At 44.2% G+C, this 20186-nt stretch overlaps 1 protein-coding gene across 1 annotated transcript in view; it reads left to right on the forward strand.

Moving 5' to 3' along the window:
- The first annotated feature begins 764 nt into the window (after positions 1-764).
- The window catches only part of TSPAN5 (tetraspanin 5), a 152734-nt gene continuing 133312 nt past the window's right edge, over positions 765-20186 (forward strand). Inside the window, exon 1 of the mRNA XM_046657129.1 lies at positions 765-1136. Coding sequence (XP_046513085.1) covers positions 1056-1136 — 81 coding nt within the window. The 5' untranslated portion in view covers positions 765-1055. The remainder of the gene's footprint in view (positions 1137-20186) is intronic.

Genomic DNA, 20186 nt, shown 5'->3' on the forward strand with positions numbered 1-20186 from the left:
TCTTGGAGTTAGGAACCAGGCAAGCTCCTTTGGCCTATTCCCTCTCGTGGTCGGGCGCATGTGCCGTCCGGGTTTGCGTTGCTGCAGCAGACGCCAGGGCGAGGATCTGATCCCGGTCAGGACTCCTTTGGGCCATCTCTCCTTCCTCGTCCACGTTCTAGGATGAAGCTCATTTCTCCGGCAGGTGGGGAGGTTGGGTTGGAGGCACAGTGGGATTCGGGAGACTATCCTTTGCAATCCTCTGATTCGCTGCCCCTATTTCCCGCCTCTCTTTTCCTTGCCGGCGGCTGAGAGGGACCAGGGCTCATCGATCCCCGTGCCTCCGCCAGGCTGCTCCCAGTCGGCGTGCCCCCAGGGCGCCCCTCCTCCCTTCCGCCGGCGGTCCTCCGACCTACCCCGCCGCAGCGCTCGGGGGTCGGCGGCGCTCTGGGTCGGGGCGGGGCGAAAGGGAGCGGGAGAGCGGCGGAGGGAGGAGGCGCCGCAGCTACGTGGTGGCCCGGTCGCCCGGGAGCTCCCGAGCCCGTGCGCGCGCGCCCCTCGCCGGGGCTCGGGCGGCTGGCGGCGGGCGGCGGGCGGAGCTGCGGGCGGAGCGGGCGGAGGAGCCGCCAGCCGAGCGGGCGGAGCGAGCGGCGGGCGGAGCTAGGGGTGGGAGGACGCGCGCCAGCAGGCGAGCGGGCGGGTGGGTGAGGAGCGAGTCCGCCAGTATCTGCCGCCGCCGCGCTTGCCCAAAGCTCGGAGACGGGCCGACGGACAGATCGCCTGGCGGACGGACGCGGGCGCTCGCCTTGTGCTCGGGGCCAGCTGCGGCGAGGCTCCGGGCTCCCAGCGCGCGGCTGCCCCGCCTGCTCGCGGCCACCCGGCTCCGGCGGCCTCGGCGCGCAAAGGGCTGGAGGCGCGGGAGCCGCTCTCCGCCGGCCGGTCCCCGCGCGGCTCAGCCCGGGCCGCCGCGCTGCGGCGCCCCCGAGCCCCCGCTCCCCGCCGGGCTGCTCCGAGCAACGGTGCTCCCGGGCTCCAAACTCGGGCTGCCGGGGCAAGTGTCTTCATGAACCCAGAGGATGTCCGGGAAGCACTACAAGGGTCCTGAAGTCAGTTGTTGCATCAAATATTTCATATTTGGCTTCAATGTCATATTTTGGGTAAGTTGGAGCGCTTCTGGGATTTCAACTATTGTGGCCGATCGATTCGGGACGATTCCCCCCACGTTGCTCGCTGCCTTTACTTTTCGCAGCCCCTCCGGCTCCTGCCGGAGCAAGAAGAAGCATTTGCCTTCCTCTTTTCCATCTTGCGCGTTGGAAAGAGAAACATTCAATCCTTTCTAGGAATGGGAAAAGGTAAAAAGAAAAACCGAGCCGGAAAGGGGGCACCTAGGCCTTGGGGTGGCTTTTTAAGGGACGAATAGCAGGGATACGGATGAAAGAAAGGGCTCGGCAGTTTGAGAAATAAGCAACCACGCGAATTAGGTTTGCTCCCGGTGGGGTATGGATGTTGGGCAGAGCGTGGTGTCATAATCGGGAAGGCTAATCGGGCAGAGCCGACCCTGAGGTCCACCTTCTAACCACGATCTGATTGGACGAGGGCTTGGCTCCGTGTTGCCGCGGCTGGTCTGTGCCGTGCTCAGCGTGTATCTTCTTGCACCATCTCGGGCTTTGTGTAGGATGCAGATGCAGTGGTATATGGTTCTGTAATGGGCACGTAAATAGCGCTTCCTGCAAGCTCTTCCGTTTCTGCTGGAAAGCGCTTCTTTTGCATAATGGGCTGGTCAGTGGGCTTGTGGGGTGGAGGATTTGTTTCTATATGTGTATTATTGTCAGGATAATTACAAGTCACTGGCAACATATGTTTCAATGTGTTCGTGCCTCACGTCCTTCTTTTCTAGGGAGTGACAGAGAGCAGGCTGTTCGGGGGAACCCTTGGAGATATGCAGGGGGGAGGGCGTGCGAGACACGTTTTATTGGGGGTACCGAGAGAGCAGATGCTTGAACACAAGATTGAAACCACGCTCAGCTGGCACCGCAATGTGCTGGGCGCCTATCGTAATTAGGCTGGGACGCATCTTCTTTTGTTTTGTTTCTATTCTTTTCCTTGATCTCACAAACATGTTCAGCAACCAGACAAAGAGTTCACTAGGACAGGGGAAAACGTTGGTCCAAAGACCGTGTCCTTTTTCCTCCCAATCCCGTCCCATCCTCCCCCCCCCCCCCCCCCCCCCCCCCCCCCCCCCATGGAAAGTAAAGATGGTGGCTGTCGGGAGAGGTACTCCAAGTTCCTGTTCAGTGTAGGTTCAGTGTGAGGTAATAATCCAACGGTGGGATCAATAATAATCCGCAGCAGTCTGAACACAGGGTGTATTTATTTTGATTTTCCTTTAATTTTGGCTATTTGCTGCAAACATATACATCTATGAGAATAGTCGTCAATACAGCTCTTTATATTCTTTTTCTTCTACTGCACATGTACCAGCAGGCGATTTCATTTTTATTTTCTGTTTTCTATAGGAGTATTTTGCAAAAGGAAATGGAAGGGATTGGAACCACTTTCCTTTTTTTTTTTTAAAAGATTTTATTTTTCCTTTTTCTCCCCAAAGCCCCCCAGTACACAGTTGTGTATTTTTAGTTGTGGGTCCTTCTAGTTGTGGCATGTGGGATGCTGCTTCAACATGGCCTGATGAGCGGTGCCATGTCTGTGCCCAGGACTCTAAGCGGTGAAACCCTGGGCCCCAGAAGCAGAGCACTGGAACTTAACCGCTCGGCCACGGAGCCAGCCCGGGGAGACCACTTTCTGTGTCTGCTTGTCATCTGTCCTCAGGGCTGATAAAGATAATGAGGGGTCACATGAATAAATATCATATCCATTCACAGGCAGTATTTTGCCAGTGATTGTACACAATTCCTGTTGGCGGTCACCTGCCCCCCCCCCCCCCCCCCCCCCCCCCCGGCAATTAAACACGGCTACAAATATAGGAAGAAGCAGTTGTGTTCCTTCCGTGTCTCTTTCTTCAGCCCTGCTGGACGTGTTCAAAAGCGGTGGGTACTCACACACCTGAGCGAGGTGTTTTGATTTGATCTGAACTTGAAACTTGGTGACTTCGAGAGTCAAGGATGACCACCTTGGGACTGGACCTTGTTGGGGTGGTGAGTCCAGGTCTCTGGGTTCTACTGGAACCTTCCAAAAGCTGCACATTTCAGCTGCCAAGCAACCAAAAGCACCCGGGGGCTTTCTCTGCGGTTTCATAGCAGGAAGCGGAAAAGAAATAAAGGGATTTGGGCCTGTTTCCCTGACAGTTTGGTGTAGTTTCGTAGAACATACAGAGGTAAATTTAGTATTTTTTGTGGATTAGGTTGTAGCAAAACCTCTGGAATGGTGCAATCCTTCAAAGATTTGCAAAGTTCTTGCGTAGAGAGTTCCAGAATAGAGCCACATCTTGTCTGATGGGAAGGACTTCATCTCTGCAGGGCATTTTATGGGAAGCCTGAAGGCAGACGTGGGCTGTGGAACTAAACCAGCTGCCCCAAGCAGAATCGTACATGGGTGCCTTTGTCAGAAGGACCCTTCTCTCACTCTGTTTTCTATACACTCTGTCCCTCCTTTCCATGCCTCAAGCCTTCCGCTCAGATACCCCCTCATACCTTTCATCCTGCCATCTGCCTCAAAATTACCTCATGTTTAAATCTCCCAGTTTGTCAGTACCATGGTCTCTAGAGGTGATCAGCAGGAAGGCAGCCATGATATTTGACCAAGTAATTCTAAGATGTTAGTGACTGAAGAACTAGGGTCAGTGACTTGGCAGCCTGCCTCCGTGAAGTTGCACACCTCTGCTGTCTGCCGTGACTGCCAGCGGGAGCAGACTCGCTGCTACTCCTAGCCAGTTATGAAGAAGAGGTTGACAACTGAGAGCACGGCTTCCTAATCTTTCTTTTTCACCCTGTGAGATAAATGCTAGAACACATTTGAAATACATTGAAGACATTTGGAGGTAAACTTCTGATAAATAAAACTGAAAATGTGGTAGCAGCAGCACTGAGAGTTTGGTTCTCTTCCTAAGGAGTAGCTTGACTACTTGCTGCTTGGGTCACTGCCCTGGGCCTCTGTTTCTCAGCTGTTAGAATGCAGGACTTAGATGAGTTCGTTTTAGTTCTGAAAAAGAATGAGTCTGTCAAGTTCCGTTATGCTGCAGAAGAAAAATACAAGAGATGGGCACTAATGTATAATGAAAATAGCGTATATTGGGATACTTGTTAAATTACAGACTTTTTCTCTTACTGAGACTTGTCTGAAGATCAATTTTATTACTTCATTTCTTCCTCAAAGATCCTTTTGTTAAAAAAAAAAAATCTTTCCCTAATTTCTTGGCTTCTTCACTTGTTGATATAGTATGCATTCTTCCCTGTCCCCACTGTGACTCTCGAATGTAATCCTATGAGTCATTAAATATATCTTTATTATTAGAGTTACAGCTTCGTGTGTAAAATCTGAATCCTTTTATATAACAGTTATAATGATATTCTGAGTAACAGTCAACATCGTGTACAGATTCCTTTCTCATTAGTTATCACAGAGTGGTAGGGAAAACCTCATTTTTCCTATTTTATATTGGAAGAGCTCAAGCCAAAAGGGAATTGATTTTATTGAGGGTGTCACCATACTAGGACGTTTTTTGGAAAACCCTGAGGCTGCTTTGGCGTGGAGGAGGGAAGAGAAAGGGAGTTTTGTTTTAAAGTTGCTTCTTTTGGGTACTGAACCCCCACATTCCATCACCCACGATTAATAGATGTTTTCCTCTGGACCCTTTTGTATTCTGACTCTAATACTTAACTGTTCCTGGGCAAGTAAATTGACCTCATTATTCTGGTTATCTATTGCTACATAGCAACCCCAAAACTTAGTGGTTTAAAACACAATTTTATTATTGTATCTCACAGTTCTGTGATTTGACCAGGCTCATCTGGGCAATTTGCACTTGGGACCTCTCATGCAGTTGCAGTGTTGCGTGGCTGGGGCTAGAGTTATCTCAAGGCTCATTGGGGTGGGATGCTGAAGATGGTGCACTCACATGAGTGGCAGTTGACGCTTGCTGAGAGCTCAGCCAGGGTTGTTGTCTTGGAGCACCTACATGTGGCTTCTTCCTGTCTCTGAGATGGGAAGAAGAAGCCAGTTAAGGCTACACCGAGAGCTGGTCAGTGTCACTGTCATCTATTCCACTGGTTAAAGCATGCATGGAGCCTGCTCAGTTTCAAAGGGGTGAAGGAAGAGATTCCGTTTTTGGATGGACAAGTGTCAAGGTCGTGTGAGTTGTGGCCATCTTTGGAAAATAGAGTCTGCTGCACTAAGCCTTGATATCTTGTTTCTAATGGAAAGATAAGGTTATCTAATGGAGTTGTAGATTCAAGGATTCAATGAGATAATGTATTACCCAGCACAATGCCTCACTATTTAACAAATGGTGAATATGATTAGTGTCATTGTCTACAGATTTCTTACTAGTTCCATCCTGGGCTTTAGACCTTCTAGAATACCTTAGCCTGGTATGTTGGTATCATTACTACGAGGTAATGATGATACCCTTAAGATTTGTCAAGGAGATCAGGAGAATGGATTCAGTAGATTTAATCATCACATTAAAAAAAAGCCCCATGGATCAGTGGAAGCCTTGAATGACTTGGGAGAAGCACGTCGTTTTTCTCTTCTCTTTGCTGTACAAGGATCAGAAAGCCTTGGATACTTGAGGCCAAATTTCTCTTTGGTGTGCTTTCAAATATTACATGTGTCTTTAAGTGGAGGTTTATCCAGGGTTGATGGCAGAATGTTGCATCTAATTTATTTCCACAGGGCTTAAATTCAGAGAGGAGAGAGATTTAAGGAACCTTGGGGGGCATCAACTAGGAAGCCTCATCTTATGATTCACTATAAGTTGTAAGATATTCTGGAATGATGATACATCAGCGGTTTATAAGTCATAATTTTTGTTTTAATTTGCTAGACATCTGTTAGCTTCGATGGCAACCATATGGGAGTTTAAATTGCCTTTTGAATTACAGGGAGATGGTAGGAAGAAAGCTAAATATGGTTATGAAAGTGTTGTATAGGAAAAGTATAAGAAAGGTGTACAGACCTCAGTGGGGAAAGCAACTGAACACTGACTTGCTTGGTCTGGCCACTCCTTCTTGGGTTGGTGAGAAGGCTCTGAAGCATGCTCCCTTGAGGACGTGCCTGGAAGAACGAAATGAAACCAAGGGGGAAAGTTGGAAAACCAAATAATGTTCCACCCACCAAAAAAATTGCCAAGGTGAGCTCTTTTAGATGGATCTCTCTGTCTTAATATGTCCACAGTGATAGTTAGTCCCTGGCAAAAGGTGAAAGCAAACTGTATTTTAACATAGCTTTATAATTACGATGTCTTTCTTCTAAGCATTTCAAAGCATCTTACAAGCGTGTTAACGACATCTTTGTGACAGATGAAGAAATTGGAGTCCAGAGATGTGGAGTGACTTTTGAGGTGTTGAAGAATATGTCAAGGTTTACTTTTGGAATATTAAATCTCTTCCACAAACTATAGGCCTAGCTTCTCATTTGGAACTTATTTTAGAAGATGCTTATTATTCTAAAATAAAACATCAAGTAAGTCACTTACATCTGTTCATAATTGAAAAGTGATAAAGTTTTTGCATATGCCTCAATTAACACCACCCACAAGCACAAAAAAGTTAGGATGAAATGTTGCTAAAGAATATGATAGAATAATAAACTATTGTGTAGTTGATTGAAAATTCATAAATGAAAGTTGGAGTGTTAAAGACAATGTTCTTGAGTCACTTGCTTCTTTCTATATGTAATGCTGATGACTGTCTTAAAATTCTGACTTCAGACTTCCAAATCATCAACTTCACTGGACGGTAAGGGCCTCAACCGCAGGGGCTGTCTCTCAGTCATTTTCATAAGCTCAGTGTCTAGCACACTGTCTGAAACGCAGTAGGTGTTTAATAAATGTTTGTTGAATGAACAGATTATTAAATCATTGGAAAGTATGTAGGCGTCATCTCCGCTAACTTCCTAGTCTGTGAGGCATCTTCTCTGTAACGTCCTGCCTACCCTCCTAAGGATGGATCTGTTTTTGTATCACTTTAATCGTCAGAGAGTTTCATCTATCCTCAAACTAGAGCAAATCTACTTCCCTTAACTTCCATCCTCCTAATTTATTGTTGTTGATTTTTAATTTTTATTTTGCAGCAATCTCAAACCTCCAGAAAAGTTGTAAGTGGTACAATTTGTTTTTATCCTGAATCATTTGAGAAAAAGTTGCCATCATGATGGCTATGATGTCAACACTTCAGTGTATATTTCCTGTAAAGTAGGATATTCTCCTAGATACCACAGAACAGCCACCAAAGCCAGGAAATTACCACCGATGCATTACTACCGTCTAAATCTTAGGCCTCATTCAAGTTTCCCAGTTGTTCCAATCATGTCTTTCAAGCGAAAGGATTCAGTTCAGAACTCCGCATTACATTTACTTCCATCTTTTTAGTCTCTCTCAGTCCTTCTCTGTTAGGATGTTGACGCTTTTGAAGGTTGTAAACCAGTTATTTTGTAGAATGTCCTTCAATTTGTGTTTGTCTGCCATTTCCTCGTTCTCAGATTCAGCCTGTGCATCTTTGGCAGGAAAATTGCAGAAATGGCACTGTGTTCTTCTCATTGCATCCTGTCAGGTGGCTCTGATTGCTGTCTGCCCCGCTACTGGTGATGGTCACTGGGTTAAAGTGTTGTCTGCCAAGCTTCTCCACCACAAAGTTATTCTTTTCACTTTTGTAACTTATTCATATTTTGTGGCAAGTTACTTTGAAACTATGTAAACAGCCCCTCTTCATCAAATTTTCAATCTATTAACAAATTTACATCAGTAAGAACCTATGGTCTCTTTTTTTTTCAGCGTGTTTTAATTAAACTGTTACTCTCATTACTGACTTTGGTGTTCCGATTGGTCCCAGCTTTGGCCAGTCAGTGGCTGTCTTTCCAGGCTGCCTCCTGTGCTCTTCTAACACCCATCACTCTTTGAGCACTTCCTCACTTTCTGGCAGGACAAGTTGTTCCAAGCTCATCTTGTAATTTACTAGTCTCATCTTCTGTATCAGCCGTTTCTCCAAGGAGCCCTGGTTCCTTTGAGTGGAGAATGGTATTTAGAAGCCCAGATCTGGTCACTGTGTGTGCTCATTGCTGTGAGGGTGTCACCACCCCTGTCTTCTCAGTGGACAGACTATGAAATATGTGTATGTATATACATATATGCACACATATGCACATTTACATTGTATTTCTATATCTGTCTGTATATTTTGAAAACCACGAGTTCGCAGTGAAACCACAAATCCCTGTCTGATACCACAGGGTTTAGTCTAGGTTTTTCCCTTTTCCTTATGTGTAACTACCTTCTTTGACAGCAAGATTCCTGGCTCCCATTAGTCTTAACAATTTACTTATTTGATAAATCTCCCTGTCTGTAGCCAGTCTTCCACGGCGGCCCCTGCCCCTCACGTGGCTGCCCTCCTTACCTGCTGGTGGTCCAACATGCTGTACCACAGCCCCACACCTAGTGGATACCCTTCTCATCTAATCAGGCTCTGATGCCCTGCTCTGGGCTTCACAGTATCCTCCCATACCTGCGCCTGCACAGAGGCTTGCTTGGTCCCCTCTGGTGGCTTCAGGACTCCATTTTTCAGGAAGAAGGGAGGGGCCTAGGTTACTCCTGAGTGATGCAAAATAAGACTCATCTCCCTTCTCCATAGCCCTTCATTATTTAAAAATAGCCATTATGTCATTCCTAAATCTTTTGTTTTCCATCTTTAAAAGCTCCTACTTCCTCCATGTGTTCATCGTATACTATTTCCAGATTACTCTTTGCCCTGGTCGTGGGACTCTGCCTGTGGCCCCCTTTGGACACACCTGTGTTAATGTGGCAACCAGAATGGAACACATTTTCACAGGCGGTTCCAGCCATCCAGAGAGCGGTGGACCGCTACTCTCGAACTCCCCACTATGTCCCTCAGCCACGCTGGATGTGCAGGCAGAAGCCTCTGCTACGGCCTGGATTCACCTTGAGTTACTCTCACCAATTATTTCCTGAGGTGCTCATCTAAAATACGGGGAAATAATTCCCATAGCTGTGGAGTTGTTACGCAGTAGTATTAAATGAGACCCTGCGTGTGAAAGTGCTTTGTAAAAGGTAAATTTCTCAATACAAATATTAGTTATTAACCCAGGTAGACTGCACAGGCTCTTCCTGGCAGCCAGAGATCATTGTTGGCTCACGCTGAATTTCCAGTGACTTGAAACCTTCACCTCTTTTTCAAGTGAACTTCTGTTAAACCCATCTTCCTGGGCTAAGTGCTAATCAGAAGCCCTAACCCCCAGTTAACTATTTAATTTAGAGTTAGTACTGTGTACTTATCCATTCTGGCCCCGTGGTTTTGCAGCTGTGCTGCCGGCAGCCCTAGGCTCCCTTCAGGAGCACCCGGGCCTGAGTGGGCTTGTCTGAGACCTCCCTTTCACTCAGAGAAGCTCAGCCTTTAGGTTTGATATTTTGGGGTACCATGAAGGATTGAAGGATTTTCCTTGAAAAAAGGGGTCTGTTGCTTAAACAAACAATTGAACACCACCATTCCAGCCTTGAGATGTTTCTGAATCTTGGTGGTCAAGGCATGTCCTAAAAAAAATGACTCCTTGTACAGGTTTTTCTCCTCTGTATGAATCTCTTCATGTGTAGGAAGTGCGTCTCACTAACCAGGGTGACTTCTGTAGGATTAGTTGATATTCACCCCTTTATGGATGTAGCAGCATAATTAGTAAGCCGTTAGCACATTTCAGTCTTCCCACCAGGGGCTCTGACTCAGTAGGTCCAGGTGGGGCCCTGGTATTAGTGTTTTGTTTTTTAAAGTCCCTGCAGGTGCTTCTGATACCCAGCTGAGGCTGAGACGCTGTGGCTTGTTTTTTCTCTGGAAGATGTGGCATCTCTCCCCCTTGCTCAATGGAGGGGACATGGGGGGACCTGGGAGGGGGTGGTCAAGAGCTGGGACCAGAGGGTGCTGATTTCACCAGCACGTGATGCTAGTGTTCTTGGCTTATGAGAAAAAAAAAAAAATGTGGCCTATTTTATCCCTCATGGAATTTTTTATTAATCCAAAAATGCCAGTTTATTTTTAAAGCTGAAAGCCCTAAAAACAAAATGAGAAAATCTCTGCTAAACAGAACTTCTTGTGTTGTAATTAGAGTGCTAAAAATTAGCTTCGTGTATGGCTAGAAGCTGGTCATTTGCTCAACAGGAGTAACGAAGAATCAGGCATTCTCTTCCTTTGCCCTTGCTGTCCTGTACACATCAGTGCAGTGGACTGGGTCTAGCCACTCACGCTGGACAGCACAGCATCCTGCCTTCAGAAGTCAGCCTCCCGGTCCAAGGCGCTCTTCCTCTCAACCGCTGTTTGCGGGCTTCCTCTGGTGCGCTGGGTACCCTCGCTTGTGGGGCGGGGGGCTGTCTTCCACATCACCCGGGCAGTTTCTTGTATTCTCTCTGCTGTAATGCTATGACAGGGACATTGCTTCTCTCATATCCAAATTTGCGGCACCACCACAAAGAGCTGACAATAAAGCAAACATAGAGACCCAACCCTGACGTTTGTCAGTTTTCTTTAGAAAGAAAAATTTCAACATAGAAAGGTCAGACTATGCATAATGAATTTTCCCATTATTTTCTTTTTTTTAATATATATATATTTTTTATTAATGTTATGATAGATTACAACCTTGTGAGATTTCAGTTGTACATTTTTGTTAGTCATGTTGTGGGTACTTTTTTTTTTTCCCATTATTTTCTTGACTTCTTTCTTTCCCCTACCCCCATCAAAAATAATTTAGGTATTTGATTATGGCTATGCTCCTAAAATGGAAATCTTTTGAAAGAAATAAAATTTTGAATAAAAGTCTAAATTATTTCTCTGAAATATTTTACTGGGGCATAGTGCCCACCACTCCTGACAAACCAACCAACCCAGAATGGCGTATGAACCCTGTGGTTAGCATTGTGATGTCACCTGCATGTATGTAAAGGATCATTAATTATGAAATGCAAGGTTTAATTTTTAAGTACTGTAGTCACCAACCTCAATAACAAAGTAGTATTTGGGGGGCCGGCCCCGTGGCCAAGTGGTTAAGTTTGCACCCTCTGCTTCAGCGGCCCAGGGTTTCGCTGGTTCGGGTCCTGGGCGCGGACATGGTACCGCTCATCAGGTCATGTTGAGGTGGCGTCCCACATACTACAACCAGAGGTGCTCACAACTAGAATATACGACTGTGTACCAGGGGGCTTTGGGGAGAAGAAGGAAAAAAAAAAAGATTGGCAACAAATGTTAGCGCAGGTGCCAATCTTAAAAAAAAAAAAAGTAGTCTTTGGAATTAGATGGCAAAGCATTTTGGCTCCCCTCATTGAACAGGCATGGTGATGTTCTATACCTCTTCCAGCCGCTATTTACTACTTAGATAAGTATTACAAGACATAGAGCTCTTTCTACTTGTTGAATTTTTTTTCTAAATTATCCTTGGCACTAAGGCTGGAATTTCTGAAAATCTGGAGGGAACAGCTGGTACTCTAATAAATATTCAGGCCAGCTATTTTAATGCTTTGTACTTAATTAAGTAGTCCTAATAAAAGAGGAATACTTGACTTAAGCATTTCTCCGAGTATAATGTTTTGCTTCCAACAAAAATTTCCCCCAACTGTTAATATTTCCCCCAAAGCAGCCTAAAAACAATTCTGCCAAGTAAGTGGTTCTAATCACCGGTGAAGCATTTAGTGCCAAAACTTAGTTTTCGTGTTTTAAGGTATAGTCATATCAGTATGGCGCAGCCCCCTAACTGATGAAGACTCCACAGCCATTGACCTTTTGGAAAGATTCTTTATAGGGTACAGGATTAGAGAGATAGAGGGTCCATCCTGACGTGGGCATTCTAGTGCGCCGGGTTGGCCGGCAGAAGAGTCTGGCGCTAAGGAGGTTGGGCTTCAAGGATGTCTGGATTCTTACCCAGCTCCCTTCCCAGGCTGTGACCTTAGACAGGTTACTTACTCACCTTGCGGTGAAGTCTCCTCTTCATCTACAAAATGGCATTCTTAGTAGTATTAATGGACATCATTAATAATAGTGTCAAGACCTAACGTCCTCTCAGAGTCATGAGGATTAGAGGAGTTAATATGTAAAAACTGCTTGGGATACTCAATAAGTATTAGCAATTATTACTCTATTTTCCTCAACACCCATAATTTATTTTGTTTTTCTTAACTTCTTTCAGAACCATTAAAATAATCTTACACTGTAACATATATTTTTGTTCTCTGTAATGTTCTGCCTACATAAGTACATTCTCAAAATAACTGAAGGGAAAAAAAGATCTAACAAATGTTCACAGTGTTCTTTTCATTGTAATGAATGGCATGTAATTCTTATCATGGATACCAGACCATGAATTCGTGTCTATTGTTTGTTGTTAATTTTCCCATTTTTCTTTACTCCATTAGAATCATTCTTCATTTTCTTTGCCAAACCGAACTGTCTCATATTAGTGTTTTGTACAGGGAAGTTGAGTTTCTGATGCTGAGCTCTGGTGTTAGGCCTAACACCAGGGGAAACAGAAACGTTTTATCAACATCCGTTAAGTCTGGATATTCTGGAAATACCTGGATGGCTGTAACTATATATTTTAAGCTTCTACAGTGTTGTAAGTCCTGCATATTTTGGTGGTTGTTTTCCTCTGTGTATTTCAGACAAATTCTTTCGGTTGTGAAGGTGAATGTCAAGTCAGTGATACAGATGGCTTGGGTTTTCCCCTTGTGTGTCCTTCCCAGTGGTGCAGAGCTAGGATTTGGCCTGAGCCACCTCGGTCCTTGACTGAAGGAGCCTCCCATCGTGGTGAATGAGTGGCCGCCTGGCGTCTCCTCTGGGGCATTAATGCACTGAGAGCTGTGCTCTTTGCCTCCAGTACTGTCAGCTGACACAGAAGACCCAGGCTGTCCTATTTCCAAGCATAAACTTCCCTTTAACTGGGCTCAACTCTGAGAAAAGGCCAGAGCATGCTAACGTAGTAGGTGCAAGGAGCCTTGTCCTTCATTCCATGCAGAAGGTGTGCAGAAAACCCCAGCCCTTGAAGCGGGAAGAGAAGGGAGGAAGGGGAGGGTTAAGCAGAATTTTTACTATAGTATTCATTGGTGAAAAAGAATGATCCACGTAGCATGACAGGATATCACAGGAGTGTATGGAAAATAATTTTAGCTTACCCACAACACCGCCAGCACTGCTGGTTTACATCCACTCACTGATCTCACTCTCCATTGATGGTCTCTGAGTCCCCATTGGGAGAGCACTGAAGTTGCCTCCTTGTCCTCCTGACCTCCTCTAGCCCATTTCCGAGAGATCAGTCATTTGCAAACTGCCCGCATGGTTTTGGACAAACTCCTGTGCCACCTCAGAGTTTCTCAGATTTTAACGTGCATGCAGTTCACAAGGGGATCTTATTTAAGATGCAGATTCTGATTCAGTAGGTGTGAGGGGACCGAAGGTCTGGCACCTGTCATAGCTCCCAGGTGAGGCTGAAATTGCTGGTCTACTGATTTCATTTTGAGTTGCAAGGATCTAGACCATTTCAGACTTCTTTTCTTTTAAATTGGCTCCATTTTTAAACTTTCAATACATTTATTGAAAAAGAAAACTTGAGAAATAGCACTATTCAAATGCATGCGATGACAATAATGTATCTTATTAACTCCTAGGTAGCTGTTGGTGCCCTGCTGGCAGGGCCGAGTCAGAGGCATGTCATCCTTTGTGACAGTGGAGGTTAACAGGTGTACAAAGGGTTCGACATCCTGGCATCAGACAGAACCTTTCTCCTTGACTAGACCAGAGGATTAAAAGAGAGTTGACAAGGCAATGACTTTCTCATTCAAGGTTATTTAATGCTGTGTTCTAAATTGTCACCGCTGGCACCCCGGGTCACCAGAGAATCGCACTTTGGGGAACACTGCTTTTAAGTAATTTGCAGGGAGGCATGCATTTATAAGCTGGAACCTCTGAGTGAGATGGGTGAATCTCTAGAGGTAAAATGGTTGGAGATGTGTTTAAATTTTTGCTGACTCCGGTTTTCTTTCCTATCAGGGGAGAAAGCAGAGGGACATCCCCCGTTTCTGGAACGTTACTGACCCCAGGCCCAGGGACTGGTTGCCCCTTAGGTAGAAAAAGGAAAATGCTTTGGAAAATCATATCTCGGGCCAACAGGACGTCAACCTTCATATTTAGGAAATCTGTCTCAGTGAGTTTCTTCCTCTGCTCCGTCTCCTCTTCAAGTACTATTGATTATGTTCAATTTTGGAAGGAGTCCATTTATTTGATGCATTTTTTTAGAATAGGGCACTTTTTCTTTATGCTTTTCTATTGTAAAAATAATACAGCAACATTAATATACCTTTTTTTAAGGAAAAGAAATTCACCATGGTCCCAATACTACTTTCTTTTGGCTTAGTTGTATTAAAAGTGGAGACTCCTGGTCAAATGCTCTGAGAGCAGTGAACAAACACCCAAGACAAACAAATAAAAAAACCATTTGAGAGTTTCAGTCATCATCACTTAGAAGGATTTGAACTCAGCAACCTCAGCGACTTAACTTTGTGAAGGAAAAATGTGCTTTTCCATCGTTGGCTCTTAAGGATTTCTTCTGAGTTCCCCAGCATTTCCCTCCTCAGGATAACACTTAGAATAAGTGTTTCAACATACAGAACAGATACCTTGTGAATAAACATCAATTTCACATAACCGAAAAAAAAAAATCAATAAATCTGCTGTAGGCATTTGAGAAGCCCTGTGCTTTTAAATGGAAGGAGGTACAGCGTTAAGTAACTGAAAAACAAAAAGTAAAAAAAACCCAGGCTCTTAGCTTTAAATGTTTTTCAACATGACGTTTTTAGGTAGACAGAAAAGCGGAGCTGGGCGCTCTCTGAGCGACTCTTTTATCATTGGTGCCTGCTTACCTGGGGACGGGCAGCCGCTGCCCTCATGGCAGCTCATGTGAGAAATGCTACTTAGTATTTTTTTTTTAATCCCATAACTGAAATCCTAGAGAAAATAGTCTTTTTTTGGTCCCAGTTCTTTTAGCTTCGTCTGTTGACTTTTGAAAGAAATTGAAGAGATGGCTAGATGAAATAATTATATGTGGTATTTTAATTTTTTTCCTGAGTCTGCAGGATTTAATAATCCCTAATATTATTACTAAATGCTTTGAGAATTTTAAAGTTGCTCTCCAGTGAGGATTTGAAACAAATGCATAAAAGATTGAAAATAGTGTTTTACTCATCTTTTTTTAAGATGCAGAATCAATATTTTAGAAATGAATGGATTGGGGTCACCAAAAAGAGGATTGAAAAATTTTTTATATTTTGTGAAATACATTTATTTTCCATTTAAATATTGATATATATCCTTGGATTTTTAAAATATATGTTATCAATATATATCCTTCATGCATATTAAATATTGATCCTTGGAATTTTTTTGCATGTGTGAGGAGGTATATGCTTTCTTTGGAGAAACATAAACTACCTAAATGGCCATATGACCTCTAAACAATTTCATTTGTGATAAAAGACTAAAATTTCCTTATCATGGTATACTTTAAATATGCAAACTAAATGAAACTTTTTTTAAGTTAAAAATAAAAACCAGAGATCAGCTTTAGTATCTAAGACATAAGCAGAAAAACAGAGGTTATTATTGTATTTTTGGTTCTTAGATGAAGACTAGAAAATAAACTCTTTGAACTATGAAATTACTGCATCTTAGCTGGAGGCACCAACGGATCATTAATTGTTGCTAAGAACCTTTCAAAATGCAGCTTTCAAATTTTAAGCGTCCTTTCTGTTGAATTTCCCCCTTCGCCACTCTCTTCTCTCTGGGATTTGAATTCTAAATTGAGAAGACAGGGCTCTGTGCTTCTAGGGCAGCGAAGTCTCTTTCTCGCTCTTTAAGAAGGTTAACCTGTGGATGAAAGAACAGAAGTTGGAAATTATTTTGAACAGGAATGGCTGTGCAAATATTAATTCACTTCTTTGGTAGGTCTTTTTAGTGTCCAAGTACCGGAACTATCCTTTAGTGGTCTTTTGCAGCCCTGATTATATAATCTTAGGATTTGTGTATTGAAAGGGACCTTAAAACTTATTACCTCCCTTCCCCACCTTTTCCCCCTCTTAGTAGTGGAGTCCCCCTAGGTTCTAAGCAAAGCCCCCAGTTTATAAAACAGGCACAGCCGCTGCTGTGGGAGTTGACTTCGCAGTGGGCTGGGCCCGTCCGGCCTCCCGTGTGGGGATGGTGGCCGGGCAGACGGGAAGGCGTGAAGGAGTTTACGCTTGCAGCGGACGGTGGAGAAGACATGTGTTTACCATTTGTGCGTCGAACTCGGATGAAGTCGGCGTTGGCCTGTGCTGTCTGGGGGCCGTGCACGCTGCATTGCCCAAGCTCCAGGTCCCAGCGCTTTGATTCCGTTTGTTTCTATTAAACAGTTTCGGCGCAGTCATTTTGATTAACATCAACCTTGCTTTTGTTGAGTAAGTATTAAGGTTATTTATTATGTATTACTCTTGTGCTTTGGAATGAGCAGACTCAAAAACTCCTGCTTCATATGGATTCCATATGTGGCTTTTAAGTTAGCAGAATCGCAAAGGCTTCCAATTAATTCGCACATAAAGTTGCATGTTGAATAGATTAAGCTTGATGGCATAGGTATTATTTGAAATTCTTTGTCCTGTCTAATACTGTTCATATTTCGTTTAAAGAAGCTGTTAGGTGTTGGAAGATTCTGTGATGATGAACTTAATTTACGAATTCACATATGTCCTATTTGTTTTTTTCTTTGTTCCTGAGTGCAGATACCTATGGAATTTATCTTGTTTGTTTTGCACTGATGAGCTCCAGATAGTATAAGATGATATTAAAAAGAAAAGGGGATATTGACTCTTTATTTCTGTAATTTAACTATTCCCCCTTCCTGCCCCCACGCTAGGCAGAGAATATTGCAGCGTTGAAGATGATGGGTAAGAGTGAGACGACTGGCGTCAGATATTGGCCTTGACTCTTCCAAGCTGTGTGACCTTGAACAGTTACTTCATCACTCTGAACTGTTCCTTTTGGGCCAAAAGTGGGTGACAGTAGTGCCTGTCTCTAGGATAATTGTAAGGATTCAGTAAGCTGGTGCACCCACGAGCCTGAGCATGGTACCTGGGAGGGGTGAGCGCTCAGTGAGTGCCGGCCGTGTGATCCAGTGTGGAGTAGGTGACTACTCAGGACAGGTGCATTATCACCGGGAAGGTGTTGGCCGTGTCCAGGAACCTCAACTTTCCTTGTTAGGGACGTGTACTCTGTGTGATAGAACTTTCCTCTCACACCAAGCTTCGTTTCCTTTTGTCCTTCGCCCACTCTGGAAGAGATTTTATTTGTATGCTTTCCTTGGCAGCTGGATCTGTCAGAGAGTTTTCCAGGCAGGGCAGCTGCTCCGTTCCCTCTCTCCTGACCCTCATTTCCTCTCATGTTTAGCTGCAGCTCTCCGCAGGGCATGACCTGATCAGCCCTCTGTTTCTGTATCGCAAATGCCAGCATTTCTCATGTCTTGCCTAGAGGGTCATTTTGAGGCCACACACTTACCTGGTTTTTTTTTTTTTAAATGGTAGTTTATGCAGAACATTACAGTTGCAATAAAATAACATAGAAATATGCCTAGAAAAATACCTAAAATACAGCAGGTATCCAATAATTATTAATTGAAATAAGTTAGTTGAATCTAAAGTAATTTTCTCAGCTTAGGAACAAAATTAACATCTGTCTGGGCCCCTCTGCAAAAATCTGTTATGCACAAGTAGATATGTTTCTGAAGTTGTTTTAATTTATTAATAGGTAATTCTGACGGTATTTACAAATTTCTAATTGAATTTATGTTTACACACAAGTTTTTATAACAAACAGTGTTTTATGGGCTGTTGAACTTTAAGGAATCTGGCATTTAAAATTTTTCACTCTATGGGAAGTAAAAAATATAAGTCTGCAAAATCCTGGATGTTAAAGTAAAAGGAATCTGCCTCCCTCCCCAAAGTTAGTGTCTTTCAGAGTGTGAGCATTTGCCAAGTGGAATTTTGTCTGTTTTTCATTTTCTGAGCTGTTCTAAGTGGCTTCTCTTCCTTCGTTTTTATTTTGCCTTCTTGTGTATTTCTAAACATAGATAAGTTTTCAGAGGTGGAGGAGGTGAAACAGAGAGGAGGAGGAGAAGCAGAGGCTGGGTGGGGCCGCTGTGTCGAGGGAAGGGTCTTCTTGGGGGGATCCCAGACTGTGCTATTGGACTAAACGATTAAATTATGCAGTGTTTCAAAATACCTTTCCAGTGAGGGGCATACGCTGATGCTTTTGTGATCTGTGACCTGAAGAGTGTAGGGGGCGTTCATGTGGAGGATTTTCCGGGACCATGAACCCCCTAAGAATAATCATCTAAGTTTAGGAATATACACAGGTCGTTGGGAGACGCTCCTCCATGGGTCTCTTGTACCTGTCTTGCTGGGTGCGCTAAGAACGCTCTTTAGCTGGGCCATTGCTTAGGGTTGTGTAGCAGTGAGCAACCTTGAAGGATGAGGTAATGTCTCTCTCGGGAACAAAGAACAGTCTCACTTACTGCTTATTGTAAAGCAGCAGGTTTCCCAGGCCCAGCTTCCTCAGCTGTGATGCAGACATCAAGCAGCATGTGCAGCTTCCCTCTGGGCCCCTCAGCACCACTGCCATTGGACTTTGGGGGCAAGGAGAACTGACACAAGCATGATGCTCCTGCTGTCTGCTGTGAATAATGAAGTCCTTTGTTTCTGACCCAGGAGTCTCATGTCTTCTGCCAGCTCCCATGAAACAGTAGAGCCTTATTTATTACCCTCTGAGTCGGGTAAAAGCAAATCACGGCCAGACACAGGTGTATTGTGTATAAGTCGACTATGTAACCAGTTCAGTGTGTTCAGAAGTGCCCTGTTTGGAACATAATCACCTGGGTCTAACCTACAAACACTGTGGTTAGGAAGGTGGTGGTGGGTGGCTCCTCAGAGCTTCTCAAGCTTCTAAGACCTGATGAGGGCTTCTCAGGCATGTGGTATCTGTGCCACTGTCAGTATGACTCCAGGGAACTTAGAGAGACCAACCATCTTTACCAACAATTGTTGTATCTTGGGTTAGATGAGATATAAAACTGACGCATCTGGATGGTTGATTTCAAGAGTGCAGAGCAACAGAATCCAGGATTATTGCTGGCAGTGGGAGGAGAGCACAGAGTGTTAGAAGCCTAGACAGCCCAGCAGACACAGTCAGGGTCAAGATGCAGAGATTTTCAGACATCTGGCCTTGAAAGAAGAGACAGAGTTGGAAAGTCCAGGCCAGTGCAGTGGACCAGAGCTAAGAAGGGGTGGGAGACTCCATTTCAGAAACAACCTGGCTCTGCTGAGTTGCACTGGAGAAGGCGTGCTTATTGACATCTGTAGAATGAATTGCTTTCAAGCAATCAGTTAACCAGCCTGTTGGAGAATGATACTGAGATCGCCTCCAAGCTGGCTTAGGAGGTTTAGAGAAGCATTTATAATTAAGAGTTGTGCAGCTGATGAAAGCCAAGTTAGAACATTCATTCAGAACAATTTTTTTTGTAGTGTATCTATAAAAGTGTATTAACTTGTTATTTGCAATAAGTATTTGCTCCTTCTCCTATCAAAAGAGTAATATGTCTGTGTGGTAATTAGGCCTGACATCCAGGTGCTAGATGGAGAGAGGACTCTCAGGGCTAAAATGTATGAGATGTTGAAACCCCATTCCTCTTGTTTCTTGTGTAAATCTTATTGGCATTTAGTTGAACCAAATTCTAAATGTTTTTTATCTGTTTAAGAATATGTGGAAATTATTAACTGCCTGCACCCATCAGTTGAGATCCATGATGACTGCTGGAATCTAGGGATTCAGGAAAAAATTCTTGGATCAGGAAGTGGATTTTAGTGGGGAAATATCTATGGCAGTGACCCCCCCCCATCCCTGAGGGCCACCACTGGATGTAGTGACACAGGTTGTGAACTGCATACTCCATGGGATGTGCATGATGCTCCCTGG

This window comes from Equus quagga, chromosome 3 (genome assembly GCF_021613505.1).
Source record: "Equus quagga isolate Etosha38 chromosome 3, UCLA_HA_Equagga_1.0, whole genome shotgun sequence".
In the NCBI taxonomy this organism is placed as follows: domain Eukaryota; kingdom Metazoa; phylum Chordata; class Mammalia; order Perissodactyla; family Equidae; genus Equus; species Equus quagga.